Genomic DNA, 27,846 nt, shown 5'->3' with positions numbered 1-27,846 from the left:
GGTTACGTGGAGTCTGTCATACGTGGTACGTGGTACCAAGGGACCGGGGGCTAAGGACGCTACAGAACTTGTGATTTGGCATTAGAAGTGGTGCGACCGGCGCGCGCACTTGTCGCCTTCGAGATTTTCGCTCAAACAATAAAATTATAAGCGATTAAAAATAGATACGGACAGCGCTAGCGATCCGTCGGAAACTGCGTAGTGCCAGTCTGGAGGTCTGGAGGCGTGCGGTGCGCGCGCGCAGCTACTCACGACTGCTACAGGTTCGTATTCACCTGTCTCACCTCACGCAATGTCATTATCACTATTATTATAATGTAACTCTCCCCATAGATAACAATGCTTGCCTCCCGCCGCGCACGCGCTGTTTACCCTCTCAGAATAATGTGACAGAGTTATTTTTTAAATTAAAGTGGTGTAAGTAAATGTGGACATGTTTCGGGAAGTAATTAAGTATAAGAAAATATGCTAACGAGTTGTCGGGGCGCGCGCGGGTGCTGCGCCGCAGGAATTAGCCCGGCGAAACTCGGGCTCCGGCGCTAGCCCGCCGCACCGACACACATTCAAATGTTCAAATAACTGCCATTACAATTCTAAAATATAAATTACATCATATAAATTACAAGTGTTTTTATAAATCAATCGTTTTACAGCTCTGCGTAACATTTTATTACAGTACCGCTTGCTTGCTTGCTAGTTGCGTTTAAACCAAACTGTTTTGCAAATTACCAACTTATTGGCTATAAATATAACACTTTCACAAAGACGCAATTACGAAAGATGTCCAACAAATAATATTTTGTAGGATAGTATATTTTCAAGTCTGATGTTCTGGATTTATTCAGTCGTTATATTTGGACCGTGGGCGTCCGTAAGTTCTCAATCCGCGGCGTTCGCGTAATATTGAATTAAAATCTATTTCTGCCGACGACCTAATGGAGACAGTCTGACGGTTCCCCCCATCCAGCTAACTGATGCTCTGGCATAAACAATATCGCTATCTGCCCACTGAAACGCTGTTCTATTCTGACACTTGTATATTGCTTGTATAATTGTGTTTTTTATAAATCTCAACTACAATGTCCTGTGTTTTGGGTCATAAATATTTTCGTTTCTGCAGCCGTTGTTATCTACACCTTACCGAGGTTTCTGTTAGACCAACGTGATAGGAGCCTCATTTCATCTTGCATTAGACGTACCTCTGACTACCCCAATTGGGACATAGTCGTGAGCTTATGTTCCGTTTTGTAAAATTCGTTAATCAATAATTGGCAGTGGTCAGATAACGTAAACAACCTATATATCTGCCTATGCTGGGCACGGGCTTCCCCTCAATCAGTTAGTACGAGTTTTTGTTGAATAAGTAATAACTTCTGTTTTCTGCTGTCCTCCAGTTGATTTCGTAACATTATTTTAGGTATTATCAGAACCTTTTCTTAAAAGAACTTTTAAAATCTTGACATCTCCTTTAACAACGCGTATAACGCAAAGTTCCGTATGTTCCCGAAATCGATTGTTTCAGTTAAATTGTTTTCTTTGTTATTAAAACAAGGGAAGCCTTCGTTAGGATATTTTCGAGTTTCGTATGTAACAATACGTGGTGTGGGTTCGGAATATAAACTCGAGATTAGGGTAAACACAGACTGCCCGACTTTTAGACGCGACCGGGGAGAGATTCAAGTACCTAAACGTAGTTCCTAAACAGTTTGAATTGTGTTAAGATCTGAGAAGGTCAAAAAATGCCATATTGGAGCGATTCTTCTAAAAAAGCGCTTTGCTGCTAATGCAGCTAAAAATATGCGCGCACTTGATAAATATCAGTCAAGCTGAAGCGGCTTAAAGACGACGTTCGACGTTTAAGAAATGTTTGTGTATTAAAATTAATTTCGACAGCTGACAGAGGATTATAAATTGATATATAGCAGTTTGTCAGAACCGACTGCCCAAATACCTGATACTTAGTCACTAAGTATATTTACCATTACAGCTATCGAATTTTCCACAGTATATTTTAAGGAAAACAAAACCTCTTCTTCGCATGGATCCGTATAGTTTGTAACCGGCTTAAAGACAGCGTAAAAAAACAAACTTCTAATATAATTCTTTGACTCGAAGGCAAATAAGCTTGTTAATAATTCTTCATACTTGTAAAGAAAACGTATAAGTATAAATTTACAAAAGAAACATTTAACAATTGCTTTACATATTGTTTAACAGGCTTAAACAGATATAATAAGTACAGTAAAATACGGTGCGTTAGGACCGACCTATGCTGTACCCATACGTACTTGTATGGCTACTACGTACTTGTACGGGGTGTAAGTGACATCGTAATGAATACTGAAGTGGATGATTTAGCTCATTATTCTGAGTTACTTAATATCAAGTGGAATTTTCCATCCCAAAAGTATAGAATTCAAAATAATTTTAAAAACAAATTTTTGGGACGGCAAATTCCAAATTGATATCAACTCAGAATTATGAGCTGAATCATCCCCCGAGTATCGTTACGACGTCACTAATACCCTGTATTTACAAAATAGGTACGTTTACCGACATTGTGTCGGTTGACTTACAATGTTTTCTTCCACGAGGAAGCAAGTGTGAATTTATAATGTTTGTGTTTATTTCTGACCTTGCAAATGTTGGTTTAAATATAATCTTAAAAGCGGTATGCTTTAGGATTCGTAATTCGGTGTGTGGTTGAAGTGTTGGTAATGTAGGTACGTAGTTTAGTGTGGTCATTACTTTACAACATTTGCCCACCTGGTTGTAAACAAGCTTTGCATGTTTACTACGGCATTGTGGAAAACATAGCGCATGGAATTGTTTTCAAATGCCTGAGTGTCGTAGAGTTTAGAATCCAATCAGGCTGCATCATCACACTGCTAACGACTACCGTGGTCGAGCGGTTGAGCGTTGGACTCAGGATCCAGAGGTCTCAGGTTCGAAACCCGCTGGGGACATAATCACAAAAATCTCTAGTTTGTATAGGACATTGAAGGTTGATCTCCCGATTGTCTGAAAGTAAGATGCACCTTAAACAATCGATCCCAGCTACTATTTACCTAAGTAATAAGTAGTAGTTCGTTACATGAGCCATGTCAGGGGCCTTTAGTGGCTCAATGGTGACCCTGACTCCAGGATTGTTAACGTCGGTCATTGGTCTCACAACTCACACGAGAGAAGAAGTAAATCTTACTGCTGGGTGGGCTTACACACATTATTTTTTTACTATATTCATCATAATCTTAGCTGTCACATTTTTATGGGATCCTCTTACCTAACCTAAGTATATCGAACCGAAGCGACTGCCACACTTCAGCTGCCAATTTCAAATCAAACCTGACCATTACTTATAGGTGTTAATTTACTAACAAATATTATTATACATCAATGGCTTACCTATTTTCGTAATGCGATTGTATAATCAGTATCGTCCCGTGGTACACCGACTTGCTTCTCAAACGGGGAGCGTCAGTTCGCACCCCGGTATCAGACAATGGTGCTAATTCCTGTAAACACCATCTAATTTTACTTTAAGTTATATCTGTCATTTTCTTATCCGCCGAAAAGGAAAGGGACGGGTAATCGACAAGCTTAAAATTTATGGAACACACCGCAATTTTAAGCACAAATCTAAAACAACCGTCTAAAAAATTTAATTAGCCAATAACCCGACAGAATTAAGATGACAGCACACGGCAAACGGTTTGCATACCAGCGAGATACCTTTTTGATTCACCCCGGTTATTCATTCATTTACTCATTCTTCCTAAAATTCATCCGTCCCTTTCCTTTTCGCTGGATAAGAAAATGACAGGTATAACTTTAAGTAAAATTAGGAGGTGTCTGCGGGAATCGGGGCCAATGAGTTATTAATTTATCGCAGTTTGCACTTATGGACCGCGACTCGTATCACGTTGGTCTGACAGATTCCTCGGTGAGGTGTGAATACTTAATTCATCTTTCGGATGCACCTCTGACTACCCCAATTGGGATATAGTCGTGAGCTTATGTGAGAATTTGAATTCAGAACTAAGTATTTTACTGTCTTTTGAATTCATCCTATTTTTTTCGCGTTAGTTCTCATTTGTGCAATTCGTCGGTAGATGGCGTTACTGCACACATTTCAGTTCTAGCTGTAAGTTGAAATCATGTTCGTAAATTTCACGCTTGTGTTCCTCCGGGTAAGGCAATCCCGTTCCGAATGGAAGCCAGCGTTCCTCACTTGTTCGGTCAAGTAGTTAATGCCATTTGCGGCAAATTTACAATAAGACACGTCAAATCTAGGGAATTTGGGTGCCATGGTGCGGAGCAGAATCGAAAAAACGTTTAAAAGCTATTAAAGGGCTTTCCAGGCTACGATCTCCAAAAATAATATAGATGGCCCTGTCGAGATTTAACGTGCTAATTACTTATTTTTTCATTACTCGGGTAAGTACGTAATTATTCAAAAATACAATGTAATGGCAGAAGCATGTATAAAACTAATTGTTGCTTGATATTTGGATCACATTACGTACAGTATTATGTTTCTACCTATATTGCTTCTCTTTATTTTGATCAGTATAATAGTTGAAGATGTAATTGTGTCTGGGTGTAATAAAAAGGGTCATCATTTATGCCTAAAATCAAAGATAAAAGACGCATATGACTGTCGTACAGTCATGAGCAATATAATGTACACACTTTAGGACTGTCGCACTAACATATTTGACATTTAGTGAGACTTGCAGTTCAATTTGTCAAAAAAGTTAATGTGACATGGTACCAAAGTGTATACATATTAATGCTCGTGACCGTACCTACCTGAAATTAGAACGTTAAACGAAGGATTTATTGACAGCGCCTTCTATTTCTTTTTTTTTAGGAACGTTGTCTGTATTACGAGTCCCTCAGAGCCATTGGGCAACACAGATAACAACCTGCTCTGATAGAGCCATTTTTTTTTTCACAACACAGGCGGCTCGATAGCTCGTAACCCTATAGCGTGAGCGTCCCATTCATCATCCGTTATGATACGCCCTCGGCATTTCATATTGGAGATTCCACGTACTAGAATGAATCTATAGGTGTTTGGCTTCATGCCAGTTCTGCGTCACACAAGGTGAGGCAATCCAGGTGATTCCTGTCTATAAACTTTGCCAAGTGTTAATGAACTTATAGTACGTATACCCCGCTGGATTCCGGAGCCACGTGTGATGTGAATGAAAGGTCAACGCACGCAGGTGCGCCGCCCAGCAATGTGTAAAAATACGACGCGGTTCTGGACAGCTGAAGGCTTCGATCTTACATTTGGTAGATGCACGGTCGACGATTTCCCTCATTCAGCGCTTATCGCTATCGACCCACTAGGGTCGATTCTTATCTTATCTAGCCTAAAGTGTCACACTGCTGGGCAAGGCCTCCCTCCATTTACTTTTTTTTTGGGGTCGATTAATTCTTTCCAATATTTTTCCTCTCAGACTACGCCTTGAGCCAAGGTTCGCTCTAAACTAGACACCTCAAGGCCTGTTGTCTTAAATTTTGTAACAGGTGAAAGCCTTCAGCGTTCCCCATTTCAAATGAGACAAATCTATACCTAGTACTTAAATCAAATAAAAATAAAATAAAATATCATGTTTACCATAGACATTAATCTCTTAATGGAAGAGAAACGTGAAAGATAAAACAGCAGTAACCCTTCATAATCCTCTAAATTACAAATGGGTGGCCGGGTTATTAAAAAAAAATCAATATTACTCCCTTTTCAATTTTGAAGAAATTTCTTTTAACTTAAATTTCACTTCCTGTTTTGCTTTTTCCAAACACATTTTAATTTGTGTTTGATTTTTCCGGTATAAAGACTGTTATTGCTGGAATAGAAAGACAAATTTCATGTTCGCGGTGGTTTTAAAGGTCTTGGGTCCGATTTATGGTGGTGTTAATTTAGGTAGAACGATTTTTTTAAATGGGGTCTTTCCCGACCAGTGGGACGTTTGGGAAAGTATCTCCTTTGCTAGATGGTCTTAATTTTTTGTACTGGTGCGGTAGGCCTCGGCGCTCTCATTTTGTCCGACCAAGTAGTTGCCATTTGATACAACATACAATAAGTCAAGAAAAAAATAAAAAGAGAGTGTGCTCCATGAATGCAGGTTAATGTTAATGTCCACAAGGGTATGAATCTGGGACTTCAGGATGCAAGTCGCCCGTTCTACGCGGCTATAACAGTTGTTTGGAAGATCAAAGAAATATTTTATTGTTATAGCCACAGATCACAGAAGCAAGGGAGATATGCCCTCAGTACTAAATTATACTAGTTCACATATCGCCTTTTAACTCACGTTAGTGTATAAAGCGGCCTCTGTGGTCCATTGGTTGAGCGTTAGGCTCCCGATCCCGGGTTCGAATCCCGGTGGGGAAATGTCACAAAAATCCCGATTGTCCGAAAGTAAGATGATCCTAGCTTCGGAAGGCACGTTAAGCCGTTGGTCCCGGTTACTACTTACTGATGTAATTAATCGTTACATGAGCCATATCAGGGGCCTTTGGCGGCTCAATAGTAGTGACACCAGGGTTGATGAGGTTGGTAATCCACCTCTTAACCCATACGAGAGAAGAGGAAGCGACGTTACTAGCTGGACAGCTAAATCAAGCACCATTTCAACTAAAAAAAACACCGACAAATATGAATGACCGGCGATTTCACTGGACACGATTTACCCACAGTTCATTACTTAGTAACACAAGCGCTAGTTGTGGTTCGACGATACCCAAGAAGCAATGACCGTTGCCTCATATAGTATGATCGTTTTGTGCATATTGTCGTCCCACCGGCTATGCTCCCGCGGCATCTCTCTCTAATAAGAACTCTGTGGTCACAGCGCTTTTACAAAGTAAATCATGACAAGTATTGTTCTGTTTGTAGTGAAACATTATTGTGTATTTAGTATCGTATAGTGGAGGCTAATTTCAGACTGCACTAGTCCGGCCTTCCATACACCATTAAATTGAGCTAGTCATAAATAAAACAGCAACTTCAGAGTACAAGTTAATAATGGAACATATATTACAACCAGCGCACATTTACAGCGCAGAATGCTGTTAATAGTCGCATATTGGAAGATTAAGTGGGAGGATGGGACTTTTCGATACGTATTTTTTTCTTTTATTATATTTTTTAATTAATTAGTCTGCGATTGTTGAAGTTAAGCAACTTTCGCAATGGCCGGTCATAGGATGGGTGACCACAAAAAAAAAGTTTTCATCTCGAGCTCCTCCGTGCTTCGGAAGGCACGTTAAGCCGTTGGTCCCGGCTGCATTAGCAGTCGTTAATAACCATCAATCCACACTGAGCCCGCGTTATGGTTTAAGGCCCGATCTCCCTATCCATCCATAGGGAAAGCCCGTGCCCCAGCAGTGGGGACGTTAATGAGCTGCTGATGATGAATTAATTAAGCTTCTTATGCATTCGTGTGAGTGAGGTCGGTGTCCGATCTAACAACCCTGGTAGGGTTACTATTGAGCCGCCAGAGATCCTTAACATGCCTCATGTAACGACTACAGACTTGCTTAAGTAAATAGTGCCTTTCGAAGCACAGAGGGATCTTATTTGAACGATTGAGCGATTCCTTTCCAAACTAGGGTCACAAAATGATTTTTATAGCATGTCCTCATCGGGTTTCGAACCTGGGACCTCCGGCCTAACGCTCAACCTCTGGACTAATGAGGCCCTTAGGAAGGATAATTTCTCTGTCGATTATCACACATGCAACATAACGCTTCTTTTTTTTGTGGCCGGTTAAAAAGTTATTTTTCTAGACCTTTCCATCTCCATCAAGAAACGCGGGTTTCGAACGTAACGAATTTGTTTCTGATAAGTACTTTTAAATCATTTTAAGTTAATTACTTTACAGCTTTAGCCATACGTTTTACATTGCAATGAACGTTTTATCTCGTTATGTCCAAACATTACAACACTTCAAACAAATAGTCATGAGCTAAATTTATATTTTCAAAAGCTTTTATTTTTGAAGCATCGCATCGTGGACCCTTTTAAATGCTGCAAATTTCATAAATGTTGGGTTTTTACTGAAAAGGCTATTTAAAACGCTTTTAGTAACCGAGCTCTGCTGTGAACTCACTGTTTCAGTATTTGTAGGTATACTTTGCTATTACCACACCCCGATGAATAACTAATTGCCTACATAAAATATTTAAGAATATTTTTATTATATTTTTATTTTTTAATCTTTATTTTTATTTTTTAGTTTAGTCCCTCATTAGTGAGGGATTTTCTAATCGGCGTTCCCCAAAAACACGATAGATGGCGTTTTTAAGTTTTTTCTTCGTTTAAACTTCTAATTTCGTGGATAACAGACATGTGCATCTTTTATCTTTGTTTTTGGGTAAGATGGCCGTTTTTATTACACCAAGGTACAATTACAACTTCCACCCATTATTACATACATACATAAACTCACGCCTATTTCCCACCGGGGTAAGCAGACACTATAGAATTCCATTTGCTTCGATCCTGACACACTTCTCTTGCCTCCTCCACACTCATCAATCGCTTCATACACGCACGCCGGTTCAGAGTAGATCGTATTGAAACTTTTCTAAGGACATCTCCAATTTGATCATCGTAAGTCCTTCTCGGTCTTCCTCTGCCAGCCCTACCATCAACTTTCGCTTTATTTACCCACCCATTATTATTCTGATCAAAATAAAGAGAAACAATATTGTTAGTAACACCATTCTAGAGTGATCCAAATATCAGGCAACAATTAGTTTTATATGTGCTTCTGCTATTACATTTTCGAATAATTATGTAAGTACCCCAGCAATGAGAGAACAGGTAATTATCACGTTAAAAGTGAACAACGCCATCTAACGTGTGTTTGGGGAACATCGATTGGAAAGTCCCCCTTTGTTAGCATTATCCGCAGCCATTTGATAGTTTAAACAATAACGCAGTACAGAAATCAGATGATGGTGAAAAAGATTTGGCAGAGTGCCTGAAACGTAGATCACGCTACGTATGGAGCTCATTTGTATTGACTTAGGCGGTTATTAAATAAATAAATAATAAAAAATAAAATACATTTATTTCAAGCAACATAGCCTCATATACAATGAAAAGACACTTAAAATACAACAAAAATAAACTGAAATAAAATAAAAATAAAATATTACACGACGCGGTCGCGGTAGCGGTTGGCGGTGAAGCAAGCAAGGTGGTATTCTTCTTCTATCGTGTGGGTTGTGATGTGGATTAGTTATCTGGCCAAGTAGTTAAGGTCTTCTGCCTGGTGTCAGGGCTATTATTGAACCGTCAAAGACTCCTGGCTCACTTAAACATCTTATTTTCGGAAAATCGGGTGATCAGCCTCCGATGTCCTAACCAAACCAGGGCTCAAAAAGTGACTTTTGTGATACTGGGGTTTGCACCTGTGACTTCCAGATAGTGAGCTCAACGCTCAACCACTGGACCACATGAATGTAAACCGTCGATTCTTAACACACGAGGTTCGACTCGCATCGCCATCGATCGCGTCGTGTGGTAACCGCCTTATGCTTGCATTTCTCGAGGCATTCTAGCGACTGTCAATAGTCTACTTAACAACTGTGAAATCAGATACTTTTATGAAAAGTCAAAACGAAATTTATTTATATCTTAAAAGTTACACCCTTGCACCGTCATGGTTAAATGTGTTGTTCGACTTCTTCTTCTTCCAGTGCCTGTCCATTACTGGACGTTGGCCGTCAGCTTAGAAATGAAATGAATCCACTTCACAACCCACACGATAGAAGAAGAAGCAGCCCTATGGCCTATTTTTTTGACGTGGCTTATTGTAGATTGGCCGGAAGTGGCCATAGCCAAATCGTGTGGGAAGTTAGAAAAGACACCGTAGCTTTGTCGTCTTTTACAACACGCCGAGGAAGCTGAACGCACTCTATGTTTTTTATTCGCTTCCAGTTCCGCATAGATTCAGTATTTCTTGTTAAAAAAAACTTATACTTTCCATCGCTGGAGCCAACCTCCCCAGGGGATACGGAGCATACTCCATCACGCTGTTCCATTGCCAATTGGCGGAGAAAAAGCGGGAACCCATTCATCACTAATAAAAAAAATATACTCGTATCTCTTGAAAAAACTATAGATACTTCCTTGAATTCTATTTTAATACTTCTACAACTCTATAAAGAGTATTCATCATCATCATCAATTTAAGAGCCACGCTCTTGTCGGTGTAGCATTTCACCATACTACTTTTTTAGGGAAAAATAGGGAATAAAGAGTATTACAAAGAGTTTATTCAACAATAACACACACAAACATTATACAGGGTGTTAGTGACATCGTAACGAATATTGAGGGGGATGATTCAGAATGAAATATTTCGTTGCAAAATTCATGATCATCATCATCAGCCGTACGACGCCCACTGCTGGGCATAGGCCTCCCCCAAGGATCTCCACGACGATCGGTCCTGCGCTGCCCGCATCCAGCGGCTTCCCGCGACCTTCACCTAATCGTCGGTCCACCTTGTAGCGGGCCTACCCACTGAGCGTCATCCGACACGTGGTCGCCATTCTAGAACCTTTCCGCCCCAGCGGCCATCGGTTCTCCTCGCTATGTGTCCTCGGACACAAAATTCATGATATTTTTTAGTAATTTAAATTATTTTCAATTCTATATATTTGCGATGGAAAATTCCACTTGATATTAACTCAGAATAATGAACTGAATCATCCCTCTCATGGGTTCCCAGCTTCTTTAATCGACGTGACTTATTGTAGACAGCAAATGGCGTTAACTGTATGGCGTCTTGTTCGTGAGAGCAAAAACTTGCGCTGAGCTATGACCGTTATGCGCTGCTGCAGCACACATACATACCTAGCGTGTTCAATACAGAGCTACGTCTCTGTTGATTAAGTGTCTGTATCTAATCGTCTACGTTTTTGTATGCATGTGTGTCTGTAGACCAAATAAATGTTATAAGTGTCATTGTCTCTTCATATTTTCATTGGCCACGTAGATAATTTAGCTACTACAATTTCGTTTTGAGTCCATTTTAGCGCGCTTGTTTAGTGGGATTACTGAGCAGTGTTATGCATGTGCGGTAAACAGCAAGAGCTAATTGATGCATAAATCTACGTCCATGGATAAGTCCGACATCTGGCAGTTCGCGTAGGTACCTGGCACAGCATAGCGGGATAGCTTCCAATGAACACATTGCATTCTAAATTAATACTCGAATAAATTCTCCAGCAGTCTCCAATTACGTAAATAAATACACGCGGAAAAGCCGATACACGAGTAGAAAACGAAGGTCACAAATTTTTCCCTTACAAAGTCATAATAAAATAGATTTTGTGAATTTGTATATAAGTATATAGTTTTAGAGGAGCTCGGTGGCGCAGCGGTTAACGCGCTCAGTCTGCGATTGTTGAAGTTAAGCAACTTTCGCAAAGGCCGGTTATAGGATGGGTGACCACAAAAAAAAAGTTTTCATCTCGAGCTCCTCCGTGCTTCGGAAGGCACGTTAAGCCGTTGGTCCCGGCTGCATTAGCAGTCGTTAATAACCATCAATCCGCACTGGGCCCGCGTGATGGTTTAAGGCCCGATCTCCCTATCCATCCATAGGGAAGGCCCGTGCCCCAGCAGTGGGGACGTTAATGGGCTGATGATGATGATATAGTTTTAGATAGAAAAAAATCGATCGACCTTACGTCGACCACTAATAGGTAGACGGCACAACAATAGCTTACGCACTTTAACAGATCTGATTCTTACCGCGCATTGAGACTATTGTAAAGTGTTATCTTATTGAAATATAATCACTTATTGTACTGTACGGGTCGTTTTATAATCCCCCAAAGTCATTTCACTAATTCAAAACACTTTAAACTTACTGAGAAATTACAGTAACTTATTTTTAAATTCCAAGTAAATATTTGTACAACAAAACACTAATATTGCGCACTGTAAAATATCATTTATTTTCCATTAATCGTTACGAAAAATATATTTGCGAGGTGTTTTTCTTAAAGATGTTAATATTTTGATGATTATATAGGTACGTTTGCAGATCAGTATTAAATCATCCATGTATCTAAAATTACCCATGTTGGCTACTTTGTGTGCAATTTAATGGAATTTTGGATGTGTGTCAAATAATAATGTGTAAATATTTGTACCGTACGAGGTTTATGAATCTTTGAGTGCATTTTATTTCTCCGTAGTCACATTTGAAACTCTCGAAAACGCTGATATGTGGCAAAGTCCATGAGGCAGACATGATGCTAATTTTAGATACTGGCCAGTTTTTCATCGACTTGGTATTTTTATCTCGTAATACGCGAGAATCTTTCATCGGAGCCAATATCCACGGCTTTAACAGTCGCATTCATGACATGAAATTTACCCTTGAGATTGCGAGATGCTCCGGTAAACAGTCTTTAATGTTTCCACTACACTTGCCAGCTGAAGCGAGCACGAATTTTGTCTCAAGGAGAATGTTGCGTCTATGAAATCCCGCTGAAAAGTCATTAAAAGTATCGGGATCTTAAAAAGATTTTTTGGCGGTCGTAAAGTAACCTTGTGCTTGTTCCTACCAAACTGTTACTCGGATGTGGGTTCCCAAAACTGTGTCAAACTCGCTTTAATTTAGGTTTCAATGACAGAATTGACAGATGTGGCTCTTGGTGGTTCTGTTAAACTCAAACTCAAAAAATATATTTATTCATTGAGTAACATCATCATCATCATCATCACAAGCCCATTAACGTCCCCACTGCTGGGGCACATCCTTCCCTATGGATGGATAGGGAGATCGGGCCTTGAACCACCACGCAGGCCCAGTGCGGTGGTTATTAACGAGTGTTAATGCAGCCGGGACCAACGGCTTAACGTGCCTTCCGAAGCATGGAGGAGCTCGAGATGAAAACTTTTTTTTTGCGGTCACCAATCAGTTATGACCGGGCTTTGCGAAAGTTGCTTACCTTTAACAATCGCAGACCGAGCGCGTTTACCGCTGCGCCACCGAGCTCCTCGAGTAACACAATTAGGTGCAATTGAATCGTCAATTTTTACAGAAATACATTTTTTTTATCGAAAATCTTATCCGCGTAAAATACTGTAGCTTCTCTCTCACAGCTTGTAAGTATAGCCAAGGAAAAGTAGCTGCGAGAAAATCCTTTATAAAATGAAAAATAAAAATATACTTATTAAAAATAACATAACATAACAAATAGTTTATTGCACAAACAGGAAAAAACTAAATACAAAACAAAAGAGAATTAGAATACTTAATTCAGTAATTTGGCTGGCTAATATTAATTCCAAGGCGCTTACTCCCATGATTTTTTGTTTTCTGAAAGTCAATGTCTTCCATTGATGTACTTATTGGCATTTGTATTTGACTTCTGATGACATGACACATTATCTACAACGATGCTCAGCCAATCGCGCGTCGAGTTTATCACGTCATACACGTAGCCCGCAGGCAACCGTCGGGGGTGGTGCAGACTGTGGGTATAGTAAAAGTATCGTACGCCGTTCTTCAAATCTCAAACGTGGGAAGTATTTCCCTATCGATATTGTAACCAGATTCCGGTTGCTACTAGTTTACGAGGGTCCCTGTTCCATGCAAACAACGTCACTGTTGGGAATCTCATTTTATCTGGAACATTCGCCTCTTATAGGGGAGGTTTCCACAAGGTGAACATTATTTCATACAAGATACGACCGTGCTTACATCGGGTTCTTCGTGCAAACATCGGCTACTTTACCATTTGCATACTTTGCCTTTCTTATATTTTGAAATGTTTTTCGTACCTATTCGCATGTTTTGACACTGTACGCTGCTTGTAAGAAAAAAGTATTCCGCTTTCGATTGTAAGTGTCAAGTAATGTATGTCATCACAGGCGAATCGACAATAAGTCGCTTTGAAATATAATCGTAAAACGTTATCTGTGTCATCGACGTCTTAAAAAAAAAGTAGACGCCGTATGATGCTGAAGGAGATGTTACAGATTCTTCCGCATCGCACGCGCTTTCATCATTTTGTTTTGCATACTTCTTCTTTGCGAATCGATGGCGATCGATATTAAATTTTAGCTGACCAGTACCTAATTGGCCACGCTTACCTACGCTTTTGCATTCAGAAAAAGTAAAAATCGACATTGTCTGCTCTGTAATAGTGATTATTGTTCTATAGACATAAAGCTAAAAATTCTGCATTCGGGTTGATAATTAGGTACCCAAATTATTCCGGATGAGTAGATGAAAATTATTCCTTCCTTTCTGTACAGTCATGAGCAATATAATGTACCCACTTTAGGACTTTGTCGCACAAACATATTTGACATTTAGTGAGACTTGCAGTACATATTGTCAAAAAAAACTCATGTGACATGGTACCAAAATGTATGCGCATTTATGCTCGTGGCCGTACACGCCTAGACGGTGATCAGCATTATTATCCTGCATGTATGTTAGTTACAACAGGTTATTAGCATACGAGTATTATATTTACGTGCAGCGCTCGAAAGTGGTTTACGAACACACGAATCTTCCGTTCGGATACCGTTTCAAGCACGATATCTCCTAAATGGGGTTAATGCAGGCCAGTTGGATGCCCGCCTAATGTTCATGAAATATGCGATTCGTTTTTAAACATTATTGGCGAGAGCAGCCCATTTAATTTGATTCAAATTTATTTTGATCTCGCATAGAGACTCCGTGGAATTGAAAAGAAAGTATTTCTCGAGTACTCAGACGTTTGAAGCGCTCTGCTCAAGCAATACGACAAAACACGAACTGATTCACTGAATCGCAATAATAATTACACAACAATGAGAGACTTTCCTGGCTGCGTTCCCCAAAAATTATATAGATGGTGCTGTCGAAAAACGTAATAATTACCTATTTCCTCATTACTCGGGTACCAACATAATGCCAGAAGCATATGTATAATTGTTGCTTGATATTTGGATCACATTATGTATAATAATTATGTTGCTACCTGTATTGCTTCAATTTATTTCGATCAGAATAATGATGGGTGGAAGATAGTGCCTGGGTGTAATATAAACAAAGATAAAAGATAGTTAAACGAAAGATTTTTTTACAGGGCCATCTACGGTCACGAGCATTAATATGTATACACTTTGGTACCATGTCACATTAACTTTTTTGTCAAATAGAACTGTAAGTCTCACTAAATGTCAAATATGTTAGTGTGACAGAGTCCTAAAGTGGGTACATTATATTGCTCATGACTGTACATATTTTTTTGGGCAACATAGCCTGAAAAGTTCGTCATTCATAGTAGATTTCATGTTAGTTCGTCTTCAAGCTATATTTAATTTAAAAGTGCGTCATTCTGGTAATTAAATGCTAACAAAAAATGATAAGTTTGAAAGCTAAAACGCGAGTACGGAAAAACCGCGCTCAAAAAAGATTGAATTGATTTACTTCTAAACCGATTTGATTCAGGGTAATTGTAGTACATTATTAGTTTTCGAGTCGAAATTAGTACCTATTGTGAATTAGCTATTGGGTTAGATGTTAATATTAATATCAATTTCTCTTCTTTCAGAATGGCGACCAAAACAGAATCCGCTACGACGGAAGTCAAAGTGAGTATATTTTACATAGTATTTGTAGTAAGTTCGTGAAAATAATAAGTAATAAGTAAAAGTAAGTACCTAAGTTCATAAAATTCATGATATTTTTTTTGTCTTTTTTTAGTTAAGTATTTTCAATTTTATACTTTTGCGATGAAATATTCCACATGATATTAATTCAGAATCATGAGTTGAATTATCCCATATTTGTTACGAAGTCACTTGCACCCCATACAAGTACGTACAGGTAGCCATACAGATAAGTACGTATGGGTTTTAATGATTCTGAGACTATGATTCTGAGTTGTTATCAAGTCGAATTTCCTGTCGCAAAATTCATGTCTTTGTTTTTATTTATTTTTTCAGCTCTTTATTTTATGTAACCAATTGTGGAGAACAAATAAAAAGATCTTTATTATTTATTATACTTTTGCGACGGAAAATTTGACTTGCTATCGGTACAGAATCTTAGTCTGAATCATCCCTCAGTATTCGTTACGATGTAACTGTGTTATTCATGACGTTATATTGCTTTAAAGCTCTATGCATACAGAGCCGGGAGAGTGAAAAGCGGGTTTTGCGATTTGATACAAAATCCAGCTTTTACCTTTAGTTTACAGTGTTTGTTTCGCGCTAACCTTCTTGGATTAAAACTAGAAAGAAGGAAAGAAAAGAAGTAACTACCCTATGGTCTTCACTGGCTTTCAGACTATTTCTTTACCATAACATAACGTAAACAGCCTATAATAGATGTCCCACTGCTGGGCATAGGAACCCCTTAATCAGCCGGAAGTGGCATAGAGCATACTCCACCACGCTGCTCCACTGCGGTGTTTGACCAACAGCTTCTCGTCTTACTTTTTCGGACATTCAAGTGATTCAAGCCTGCAATGTTCTTGCCAAGGACAAGGCCACAGGACAAGGCCACAGGACAGCCCCATAAAGTGATTTCGACAATGTCCTCATCGGGAATCGACGCTGAGCCTTCAGATCGTGAGCCCAACGCTCAAACCACTAGGCCGCAGAGGTTTATTTTTATTCCATATTTCACCTAAAACGGTTCGGCTGTTAAAGCGTGTTTTTTTTTTTTTTTTTTTTTTTTGACGTGACTTATTGTAGATTTGCCGCAGATGGCATTAACTACTTGGCCGGAGTTAAAGCGTGAAAATGTAACTAACTGGATGCGGGCAGCGCATGAACGATCGTCGTCGAGATCCTTGGGGGAGGCCTATGCCCAGCAGTGGGCGTCATACGGCTGAACTAACTGACACACAAATATATTATTATACTTTCGCATTTACGTAGTAAGTGCCATGCCATTATTTTAGATGTCAAAGATGTAAAGGTGCTGAAAACATAAAGACCGTTTTCTATTTGGACTCTTATAAATTACGATGTTTGGCGTATTCAACAGGCGTTTTACTTTATAGCGACGACATTTTTCGATGACCAGGCTAACCTAGGTGACCTAGCCAAATGCATGTCAAACTGACAAGTAATGTGACATTTCGACCGCTGCCAAACATGTGTCGTTTCCTCTCTTTGACATTCGCGTAATTTTGATACAGTTAGTACTCCGGACAAGTAATGTCGGCTGTAAAGAATACTACTTATAGAACGGTAACTCTCCGCCCCCACTAATTTGTATCGGGCGCCGACCTTACCCCCCTCTGGATCTTAAGCCTTAAATGGTAGTTACTAATGGTGGATTGGTGCGCCAAAGTCAGACCCAGAGGGGGTGAAGTAAATCTAACCCGGCGCCCGATACGAATTGCTGAGTGGCGGGGAGTTACCGTATTATTCTTTATTATTCTATATTTGACCTACCTTACAAGGCCTGGGTTTCCACACACAATAGTTAAAGAATGTCTTTTGGATTTTAAAACGCGTTTCTTAGTTACATTCATTCGGTACCTACATAATTATATTTATAATGTATAATGGTGCTAATTCAAAAGACAAATGACGGGAAATCGACAGGCATAAAAGTTACGGAACACACGTCAATTTTAAGCAGAAATCTAAAACAACCGTCTAAAAATTTTATATCGGCCAATAACCCGACAGATTTAAGTAGACAGCACTTCAAACGGATTGCTTACCAGCGAGATGCCTATTTTATTCGCCCGGGTTAATTATTCGTTTTAAAATTAACGTGTTGACAATCATCCGTCACTTTCGTTTTCGGCGGATAAGAAGTTAACGGGTATAACTTAAAATAAATTTAGGGGGTGTTTACAGGAATCGGGGCCATTGTCAACACTATCTTTATTGGCACCATCTGCTGTTATAAGTGGCTTTGTTTACTAATTCAAAACAATCGTAAATAAAATAATGATGTTATTATATTAGTTGCGAATGTAATATGTCTGCTTAGATAACAGTAAATGTCATTTCGAAATTATCGTTTCAAGGCAATTTGTGTATTGTAGGTTATTTATACTTATAAAATAGAATATGAAGCAATTCATCTAAAAAGCAACACTGAAATTTGACATCAGCGGGGTTAAAAAGGCCACATCGAAGCAATTCATCTAAAAATGCAATATTGCTATTTGACATTTGTTTGCATTGCGCAGTTACTTTTATATCTGCCAATATAAAATTGCAATATTGCTTTTTTAGATGAATTGCTTCGATGTGGCCCTTTATCCCCCCAGCCCGTATAAAACCAAGTGCGCTATGTCAATAGATGTCAAATAGCAATATTGCTTTTCTTCATTGCTTCAATGTGGCCTGTTTAGCTTCCGTAGTTGTAACAGCAGTGCAAACTGAAATAGTTGAATGCGGTGTAATATGCCGTACTGTATTTTTTGAAGTTCATAACTGCTACTGCCCCGGTACGTGTTAAGTAACTTTCGGTTGTCATAATATATATTTGGTAACGCAGCAATGCTTGTGTGATTAGAGACATTAGATTTCAAATGAAGGTTATCACTTTTAGAAAGATGTTCGCGCGCCAAGTAGTGGGGCAAATTTACAATAAGTCACATTAAAAAAAAGGAATTTGTTTACGAAAATCGAAACCGAAATTACTTTGGCAGGGCAACGAACTGCGATTCGGCAAGTATGAAAAAGTATTATGCGATTCGTATCACGTGGTGTTGATAGTGAAAGCGATCCGAGTGTTGGTGCGCCGCCAACATTAATAATTCTGCAGAGTAAATCTGTGTTTAAAGCTCGTTTTAAATACCTAATTAAACCTCCTAGATTAATAAAACATCTGCTGTAAGTACTCTTCAAGCGCGACGCGACGCGACTCGTGCGATATTGAACCTATAGAATATTCAAATAGCATAGTTATGTTCCACCAGCGCGATGCAATCTGAGCAATATCGCAAAACCTTGACAACTTTGCCTCGGCATTAAATGGCCGTCACACTATGAAGTAACGACCTTAGTGGTCCAGTGGTTGAGCGTTGGGCTCGCGATCCGGAGGCCCCGGGTTCGAATCCCGGTGGGGACATATCACTTAAAAATCACTTCAATTCGGACTGGGACCAACAGCTTAACGTGCCTTCCGAGGCATGGATCATTTTACTTTCTGACAATCAGGTGATCAGCCTGTAATGTCCTAACTAAACTAAGGACCACAGTCAGCCTTAAACTATCTCCACTTAAAAATCACTTCAATTCGGACTGGGACCAACAGCTTAAGGACTGTGGTCCTTAGTTTAGTTAGGACATTACAGGCTGATCACCTGATTGTCAGAAAGTAAAATGATCCATGCCTCGGAAGGCACGTTAAGCTGTTGGTCCCAGTCCGAATTGAAGTGATTTTTAAGTGGAGATAGTTTAAGGGACGGAGAGCGACATTTAACTATCTCCACTTAAAAATCTTACTAGTTTTTGTCTCTTTCTAACCCCCCCCCCACCCCTTCCCTAAAATGGGGGTGGAAGTTCAAGCTCTATGCATACAGAGCCGGGAGAGTGAAAAGCGGGTTTTGCGGTTTGATACAAAATCCAGCTTTTACCTTTAGTTTACAGTGTTTGTTTCGCGCTAACCTTCTTGGATTAAAACTAGAAAGAAGGAAAGAAAAGAAGTAACTACCCTATGGTCTTCACTGGCTTTCAGACTATTTCTTTACCATAACATAACGTAAACAGCCTATAATAGATGTCCCACTGCTGGGCATAGGAACCCCTTAATCAGCCGGAAGTGGCATAGAGCATACTCCACCACGCTGCTCCACTGCGGTGTTTGACCAACAGCTTCTCGTCTTACTTTTTCGGACATTCAAGTGATTCAAGCCTGCAATGTTCTTGCCAAGGACAAGGCTACAGGACAGCCACATAAAGTGATTTCGACAATGTTAACTATCTCCACTTAAAAATCTTACTAGTTTTTGTCTCTTTCTAACTTTAATTTAGCTCACCCGGCATAAATCGGGTTCGGAATTTGAAATTAAGCAGTACCAGAGAGGCTAAAAAGGCCTCATCGAAGTAATTCATTTAGAAAACGATATTGCAATATTTGCAATTGACGTCTGTGCATATATACGGAAAGTGAGCAATGTTAAAAAATGTCAAATAACAATATTGCTTTTTAGATAAATTGCTTCAATGTGGCCTTTTGAACTGCCCAGAAGTCTAGAAGGTATATTACTTAATTCATTTAAACAGTTTGTGAATGCTTTTCAGTTATTAATTTTTAAATACAGAATATTTCCCATGTCATTATTTGATTGTTTTTCGACTTTTACGTCAGTAATGCGATGGAACGCTGCATGATATCATATTTCGAAATGAAAACAATTTGATTTATAACAATACAATGTTTTACTTATTTTTGTTGAAACAATAAATAATGCGAACAATAACAGATTTTATGCAATTAGCGATTTTGTTTGCTTTTGCGAAATCTGACATTTTATTTTGAAATTTGTGCTTTGTTAATTTGGAAATAAAATTGTTATTATTTTGTATTTTATTTTCAAAATTTAGTAAACATGCTGAGCGAAATTGTTATAAATCTGATTGGTAAAACACTTATTTGTATTTAAAAATATTTTTTTAAAACAGTGCAATATTTTCGGGTTTGAGCTGGTTATGTAGTGGCGAGCCGAACAGGATGCGCGGATGAATGGTGACGCGATATTGCTATAAATAATAATAATCGCGGATCTGTCGGAAGTGTGATTGGTGTTGTTTTGACGATTCGCCCAAGACAAATTGTAGACGAGGCGCCGATATTGAGGTCGCGACCAAAATACATGGCGTCGGGCGGCGGGCGCAGGGCGGCGGGGCGGCGGGGCGGCGCGGCCGGCAGTAGGCGGCAGGCGGCGCGGGCGCACGCCGCTTGCGCACCACTCCCGGATTCAAACCTACCGGCTCATTTACTACCGCGCTATATTTAACCGCTGCGACCAGATTAATATCTGCATGTTCCGTCACAAAAATAAGTGATCCGTCTCCGCAGTCGACGAGTGATGTGAAAACTGGACCACGAGTGCCGTTCTCCTCAGTGTCAGTTAAACGACGGGATAAATAAACACTGGATAATATATTTAATTCATTGCTACACAGGAAGTAAATATAATTTGCGGTTAACATCGACCCTCGTGAGTATCTCATATCTATTTTCTACTCTTTTGTCAAATTGCCAAAACGCGTTCAATGCTTCTGGCGTTCCATAAAAAATATTTTTATGTTTCCCCATAAACTATGCGGCGTAACGAGATCGTTTGATAAAATAATGCGCTTGGACTTATTTCAGGAGAATGAATCCTCCGTCAGCGATACAGGGGGCGATGGGGCGGGAGCGCAAGCCATTCACGTACACGCCGGGCGGGCTGGACCTCTCGGAGATCAAGTCGGAGCGCATGGCCAAGCGGTTGATGAGGAACGCCATGAACCAGGGCGTGCCCGAGCTACCGCAGCCCGTGCAGTCGCCCACCACGCCCACCACGCCGATAGCTGTGCCCAATTTCAATTGTCTGCCAGTGCAAGTGTTCCCTACTCTCAATCTGCCAGCGAATCCTAAATCTTTGCTCAGAACTCGAAGTACACCTGACAAACCCAGGGAGCCCCTGACGCCTAAAGCGCCGCCGCCGACACAAAACACAAACAGTTTTAAACCGAGTGGCATGGACCAGTTGCGTGAAACTATTACCAACAATACTCCGTCGTTTGCGCCAGTCAATAATAACAACTACAATAATATTTCTAGGCCACTACCGGCTTACGAATATAATAATAACAGGCCGACTTCAATGTACGAATACAATTCACCACCCAGTACGACTAGTGTAGCTAGAACCAATTACGGAAGTGATGCATATACGGCGCCAATAATGCCAGAGATCTGTTATGATGCTGAGTATTGCCAAGTAGTTCCTAGACTTAGTAATAGTACAGAAAGTACGCGACTTGATATTCCACCGAACAATATAAACCTATTAGAGAAAGGGAACACAATGTCCAATACTTCAGATTTTGTAGTAAAACCAATATCAGAAACAATGTCTGTCCCAGCAACTGTAATTAAACCTGTAGAAGACCTAGAGGGGACTAATGATGAAGATGATCAGGTGGATCTAAAATTACTGTATACTTATTATATTTACATTTATATGTTTGTTTACATTATATGTTACACGTATTTACTATACAACATTAAAGATTTATAACGAAACCTAGACTATTGTGAGTTTATATATTATAATATTTATCCATTTTTGAATTTAATTTTTATACATTATTCATATATTATTAATATATTTATGAAATACATACGCGAGTCCAGCTTAGAGCTTGTATTAAATATCTTTTTTCTTTATTTTTCAGAGTCAAGTCAAAGTGGTAAAGAAACAAGTTAAAAAGGAACAGAAAGTTGAGAGTGAAATTCACAATCAAAATGGAGATCATAATGGAGATGCTGAAGCAGAAATGACTGTGAAACTGCCGAGTAAGAAATCGGCGGCAAAAACTGAGACTAAAGTAGAGGTAACTAGTAAACAATTACCTGATGGATCGGTAGAGGAAATAAAAAAAACAATAACCAAAACTACAATTGATGGTAAAACTGAAATCAGAACTAAAACTGAGACAAAAATAATACCGAAAAATGATGAAGAGGAAGTAGAAGAAGAAGAGGAGGAAGAAGAAGAAGAATCTACTGAAGCTGTGGTTCAAGAAGTTGAAGAAAATGGAGAGAAACAGGTAGAAGCACCAACTACTACTGTCGTTGTGAAAAAAACACAAGAAGCTCCGGTAGCAAAGGAATCTGTTGTGAAGAAAGAAGAAAGAACTGAAACTACTACTACAAAGAAAGTTGTAGTTGTACAGAATGAGGAACCAGAAGAAGAAGAAGAGGAAGTAGAGGAAGAAGAGGAAACTGAGGCAGAAACAGCGACAGTTGTAATTAAAAATCCTGAGCCACAGATTCAGAAAATAGAGCCTAAACAAGAAAAGGTAGAAGTCGAAGAAAAGAAACAAATAGAGAAAGTGGAGCAAAAAGCAGAGGTTAAACAGGAGGAAGTGGACGAGGAAGAGGAAGAAGAAGAAGAGGAAGAAGAAGAGGAAGTCAAGGTAGAAAAGACTGAAGTTAAGGCAGAACCTCCTAAGAAAGCAGAACCGGAACCAGAGGAGGAGGAGGAAGAAGTAGAAGAGGAGGAGGAATATGAAGAAGCTGTGGAATCTGAAGAAAAAACGGTACCAAAACCAGAACCGAAACCGGCTGAGCCCGCAAAAGAAACTAAAAATGAGAAAGAAGAAGATGAAGAATCAGAATATACTGAGGAAGAAATAGAATCTGAAAAAGAAGAGACTCCCGCACCAAAGACCCCTGCTTCTAAACCAGAGCCAGAAACGCCTAAAGCGGAACCAGAAGGTAATACAGAACCTCCACAAGAAGAAAAGAAAGAAGAACCTAAAGAACAACCTCAAGTTGAGCCAAAAATTCCTTTAAGGGAACCGTCAATTCCACTTGAGAAAGTGGAAGATGTGGAAATTAAGCCCATCGGTGAAACATTTTCTAAAACTCATACAGAGAGGACTGAAATTATTAGCAGTGGTGATAAGCCCTCAGGTACACTTAGCACGCAAACCGAGTTCAACCGGATCGAGAACATTGTCACGGTCAATCGGACTACAAAGACATTAGATCATTCTTACGAACAAATTACTCAGCAAGGTATACCTACTGTTAAAACGTACTTTCCACCGGGTAGGGAAAGGGTTTCTACATCTCCACAGACTTCAAAACCCTACACTCCAATATATACGCCACCACAACCCCAGCAAGAGAGACGCCATAGTTTGCTTTTAGAAAGATTGAGCACGGAGAGGCAGATGCCCTCTGATATATACCAAAAGAGCTACCAACAACAACATAGCAATCAAAGTTATGAACAACAAAGACAGTGGTCACAAGAACCACAATCAGAAGTGGTTAATGATAGCAATATCAAGCCTAGTTCCATAACAAACCAGCAATGGTATCAGCAGAGCAGGAAGGAAAATGTTATTTATAATAATACTGCGCCTTCTACTCCCGCAGTTCCCAGTCAGCAGTGGAGCCAGCCGCAGCCACAACCACAAATTCAGCCACAATATCAACCATCTTATTCTGAAAATACTTTGCATGACAGTTCTAAGATAACTACAAACACTTATCAACAGACAAGTTACCCTAGCTATACCCCTGCTCCCAGCTATACTCCAGCACCCAGCAACTGGGGAAGCAATAACGTTGGTACTACCTTGCCTAACGTGAACACACAATCTAATCAATATTCTTTCTTAAACAAATCTTCAGAAAACTATCAAAATACATCGCAGAATTATTCTTCGTCATATGTACCACCTCCGTGGGAACAAGACCCCAACTATGTTGCGCCTGAACTTCCGCCTCAGCATTACTATCAGGCACCTCCTTCGACTAATACTTTCAGTCCTAGTTCTGCGCCGAGTCAGACTGGTTGGAAACCTACGCCTCCAGCCGGCAAGTTCACCAAGCCTGCTCCAAAATCATACATCCCGCCTGCGCCGAATCAGTCATTTGTAAAACCCGTCACTGGATCCGAACAATCGAGGCGCGCGGGCAGCAAGACCTACTACAGCGAGTATGAGCGCCGCTACATCACCGTGCCTGAGTCTACATATATTCCAACGGACGCAAAGTTCCAGCCTCAGCCTGACCCATCGCCACAATATTACTATGACAACAACGAGCCTTCCGAGGCAGTTGAACACCAATGGCGTAAGGAGCTTAGAGAGTTTACTGAGAAGACACAAACTCAGACGCAGACCCAGACCGTGACACAACCACAAATTCAACCTCAATATCAACAACCTCAGCATTATCAACCGCAGTACCAACCGGAACAGGCGTCGGTAAATCCTCCATGGGAGGAGGATCCTAAATATGCGAAGGTTCCGTCTGCGACGTACACGCCAACTCCGTCTTGGAGTCAGACGCTACGACCGCAGTCGTGGCGTGAAAGGAGTTTTGAATCGGAATATGTGGGATCAAACGAGTGGTCAAAGACGAACACATTAGGCCGTAGTCGCCCGTTAAGTACTTATGGTAATACCAACGTGGAAGCGACTACTCCTGAACGGCCGAGGGGAGTCTCCGTTGATAGATACAACCCCAACAAATACCAGTCGCCCGTGACGATCCCGTACGACTCTGAGCACGGCCCTGTGCAGTCGCATACTCTGGATCCGACTCCCCATAGGGGTTATCACAACCCGAACGTCCCTGGTTACCACGCTCGTGCCTCAGCTGAACCTAGGTAAGGAAATAAATGTCCACGCATTTACTGCGCGCTTACCCTTAATTACATTTCTTTGTAGATTTTAAAATCTCGTGGCACATACGTAAACTTGGCTTGTAAACTGATTTAATTAGTGTTAATATTTAAACTTTTGCAGAGAGCACGTGCCAATACCAACGGCGCGTAATTGGGGGGATTCCCGCACCACTCCGATCCAGTCGAGATCCTTCAAGTACCTCCAGTGGATCACCGGTACTGAAGAATAAGCGGCATCACGCGTAAACTTACATTTAAGGCTTAATTTATGTAACATAGAAATTAGTGAGAGCAGCATCGGTAGATGAAGAGCCGAGTCCATTTTCATGTGAATACTAGGGTTATAAAGCATAAGTTGATAAAATTGCAAGTTAACAAACACTTCTGCGACATACTATGCCATTGCGAAATTTTGTGCGAAAGCGAATATTATTCCATGTTTGAAATTTTCAAATGTCGATAAAATTGGTGATGTGTATTTCATGTATCGTCGATACAGTCGATTCCAAGTTAATATAAAAATATTCTTGCGATGCAATTACTGACTCGCTTCCGCAAAATATGCGAAAGCGAAATGCTTTACATCCCTAGTAGCTACGTTTAATTTAATTTATTTACAGTGTCAATTTACACGCGAAATGGATTCGGCACTTGTAGCGCACCGGGGTGAACTTGTGAGAACAAGTATAACCGGTCACCACGCATCGTAATAAATAATCCTAGAATTCTTAAACCGAATTCAAAGAGATAAAGCATTACGAGTAACATCTACTAGAATATTGCTGCATGAATTTATTTATAAGGTTGTGTAATTCGAGATTAAATTAAACGAAGAGATCGATTGAACATAATAATGTAAATTTAGATTAAGTTAGCCTCTGTTAGTTTTTACCTTTATCTTCAAATCTAATTAATTTTCTGTTTTCAATAATATTTATTTAGCCATTGCGGTCCTTGCTATACGTACTAAAGTAGTCTGTTAAGGGATTGTGCAATCGTGTCACTTCATCTATAATGTTTTAAATTTCAAACAGCACTGTTACGCTATGTGATATTTATAATCTGAATGTGTCTAACCTAGTCATTGGAGACTTTACTGTCGCTAGTCGTAGTGTCTTTAATTATAATCTATCTTTAAACCAATGCATTTCTGCTTCAATCTCAAACTAATTTGGTATTGATACGATTAACTTTTCTATTATTATTTTGACATATATTTGCCGATGTGCCATAATGTAGATAGTGTGTACTTATTACTTGTTTATGTTAATTCGTTTTACACTATTGTTGCTTATAATATTTATTATAGGAGATAAACTACAGCGACATGTGAGCAAGTCGCAACCTTATTGCTATTTAATATTGAAGTCAAGTCTAGTGTGTTTAAAGTTCCTTGTCTATGAAAACATCGTCCGTATTTGCATTACTTATAACATTATTTTGTTTCCTCTATGTTATTTGTGAAATAATTGTTGAGTTTTATTTAATAAAACCATAAAATTGCGCTTCAGTTTTATTTTCAAACCACATGTTTATTTCTGCAGAATAATCTGTAAGTAATTAAAATGTATATCTACATATGCATTATCTGGTCACAATGTGACCATGCGTGATCGGGGTAGAACAAAAATCCTATCGTGCCAGTTAGATAACAATGTACGTTATAGTATTACATTTACGTCACATTTTGAGTCTTACGCTAAAAAAATTGTTTAATGAGAAAAGTACAGTGATCTAAAATGGGGCCTTGGGAAACACGTAGATACATTATATGATTTGATTAGTCATTCATTAGTCAGGAGAGATTTTAGCTATTTCAGAAACATTCTTGAACTTTGTAAGTAAGTATACTAAAATAACAGCATTAGTAGGAAACCTTATCTAAAGCCTTTGAAAAAACCGTGCAAGTGCAATAAAATAATGATTATTAAAAAAAGAAAGAGAATACATATTAAGTACTTATTATAAAAAACCACAGCAACAAATGTGAATAAAAAGTACAAAGTAGTAGTAAATAGTGTATTAAAAATTTCGATATGAAATAATTGGCTCTTGACAATTTTCGGATAAAAAAAAATACGCCTATTTTATACCTCTTAGACGTCATTCATCAACTTGCATTCTTATTCTGTAAAATAAAATATTTAAAAATGATCTTAATAAAAACGCTATTGCATAATTATTGTTAAATGGTAAACTACCATATCCGACATATATTTCATCTGACTGCGGCGAAGCAAAAAGGAAGGTTATGTATGGGTGTACGCACGTTTGTTCCAAACTAACTTCTAAACCACCTATCAGAATTTATACATGAGGTGTAACTAGAACTGTCTTGAAGGTCCGGTGGTTCACTATTCGGAAGAATTTCAAAGAATTACCTATTTTCTTGTTTCATACTTTTAAAGCGAGTTTTTTTATTGCTACAAATGTAAAGCAAACATTTGTGATTCATTACGACAACAT

General features: G+C 39.4%; 1 protein-coding gene across 3 annotated transcripts; it reads left to right on the top strand.

Moving 5' to 3' along the window:
• The first annotated feature begins 21 nt into the window (after window positions 1-21).
• LOC126380292 (cell surface glycoprotein 1-like) lies at window positions 22-26,883 on the top strand. Of its 3 annotated transcripts, XM_050029602.1 has the most exons (5): window positions 20,888-21,183; window positions 21,339-22,152; window positions 22,409-23,453; window positions 24,123-25,362; window positions 25,502-26,883. In XM_050029602.1, the coding sequence occupies exons 2-5, from the start codon at window positions 21,343-21,345 to the stop codon at window positions 25,608-25,610; spliced, it is 3,204 nt and encodes a 1,067-aa protein (XP_049885559.1). In that variant the 5' UTR covers window positions 20,888-21,183; window positions 21,339-21,342; the 3' UTR covers window positions 25,611-26,883. The 3 variants fall into 3 exon arrangements, with proteins under 3 accessions (XP_049885560.1, XP_049885559.1, XP_049885557.1); XM_050029603.1 differs by lacking the exons at window positions 20,888-21,183; window positions 21,339-22,152 and adding exons at window positions 22-263; window positions 15,595-15,634 and having other exon boundaries at window positions 22,409-25,362; XM_050029600.1 differs by having other exon boundaries at window positions 20,889-21,183; window positions 22,409-25,362.
• Window positions 26,884-27,846: the final 963 nt, after the last annotated feature.

Source organism: Pectinophora gossypiella, chromosome Z, assembly GCF_024362695.1.
Source record: "Pectinophora gossypiella chromosome Z, ilPecGoss1.1, whole genome shotgun sequence".
In the NCBI taxonomy this organism is placed as follows: Eukaryota; Metazoa; Arthropoda; class Insecta; order Lepidoptera; family Gelechiidae; genus Pectinophora; species Pectinophora gossypiella.
This window is presented reverse-complemented; position numbering and strand designations above follow the sequence as displayed.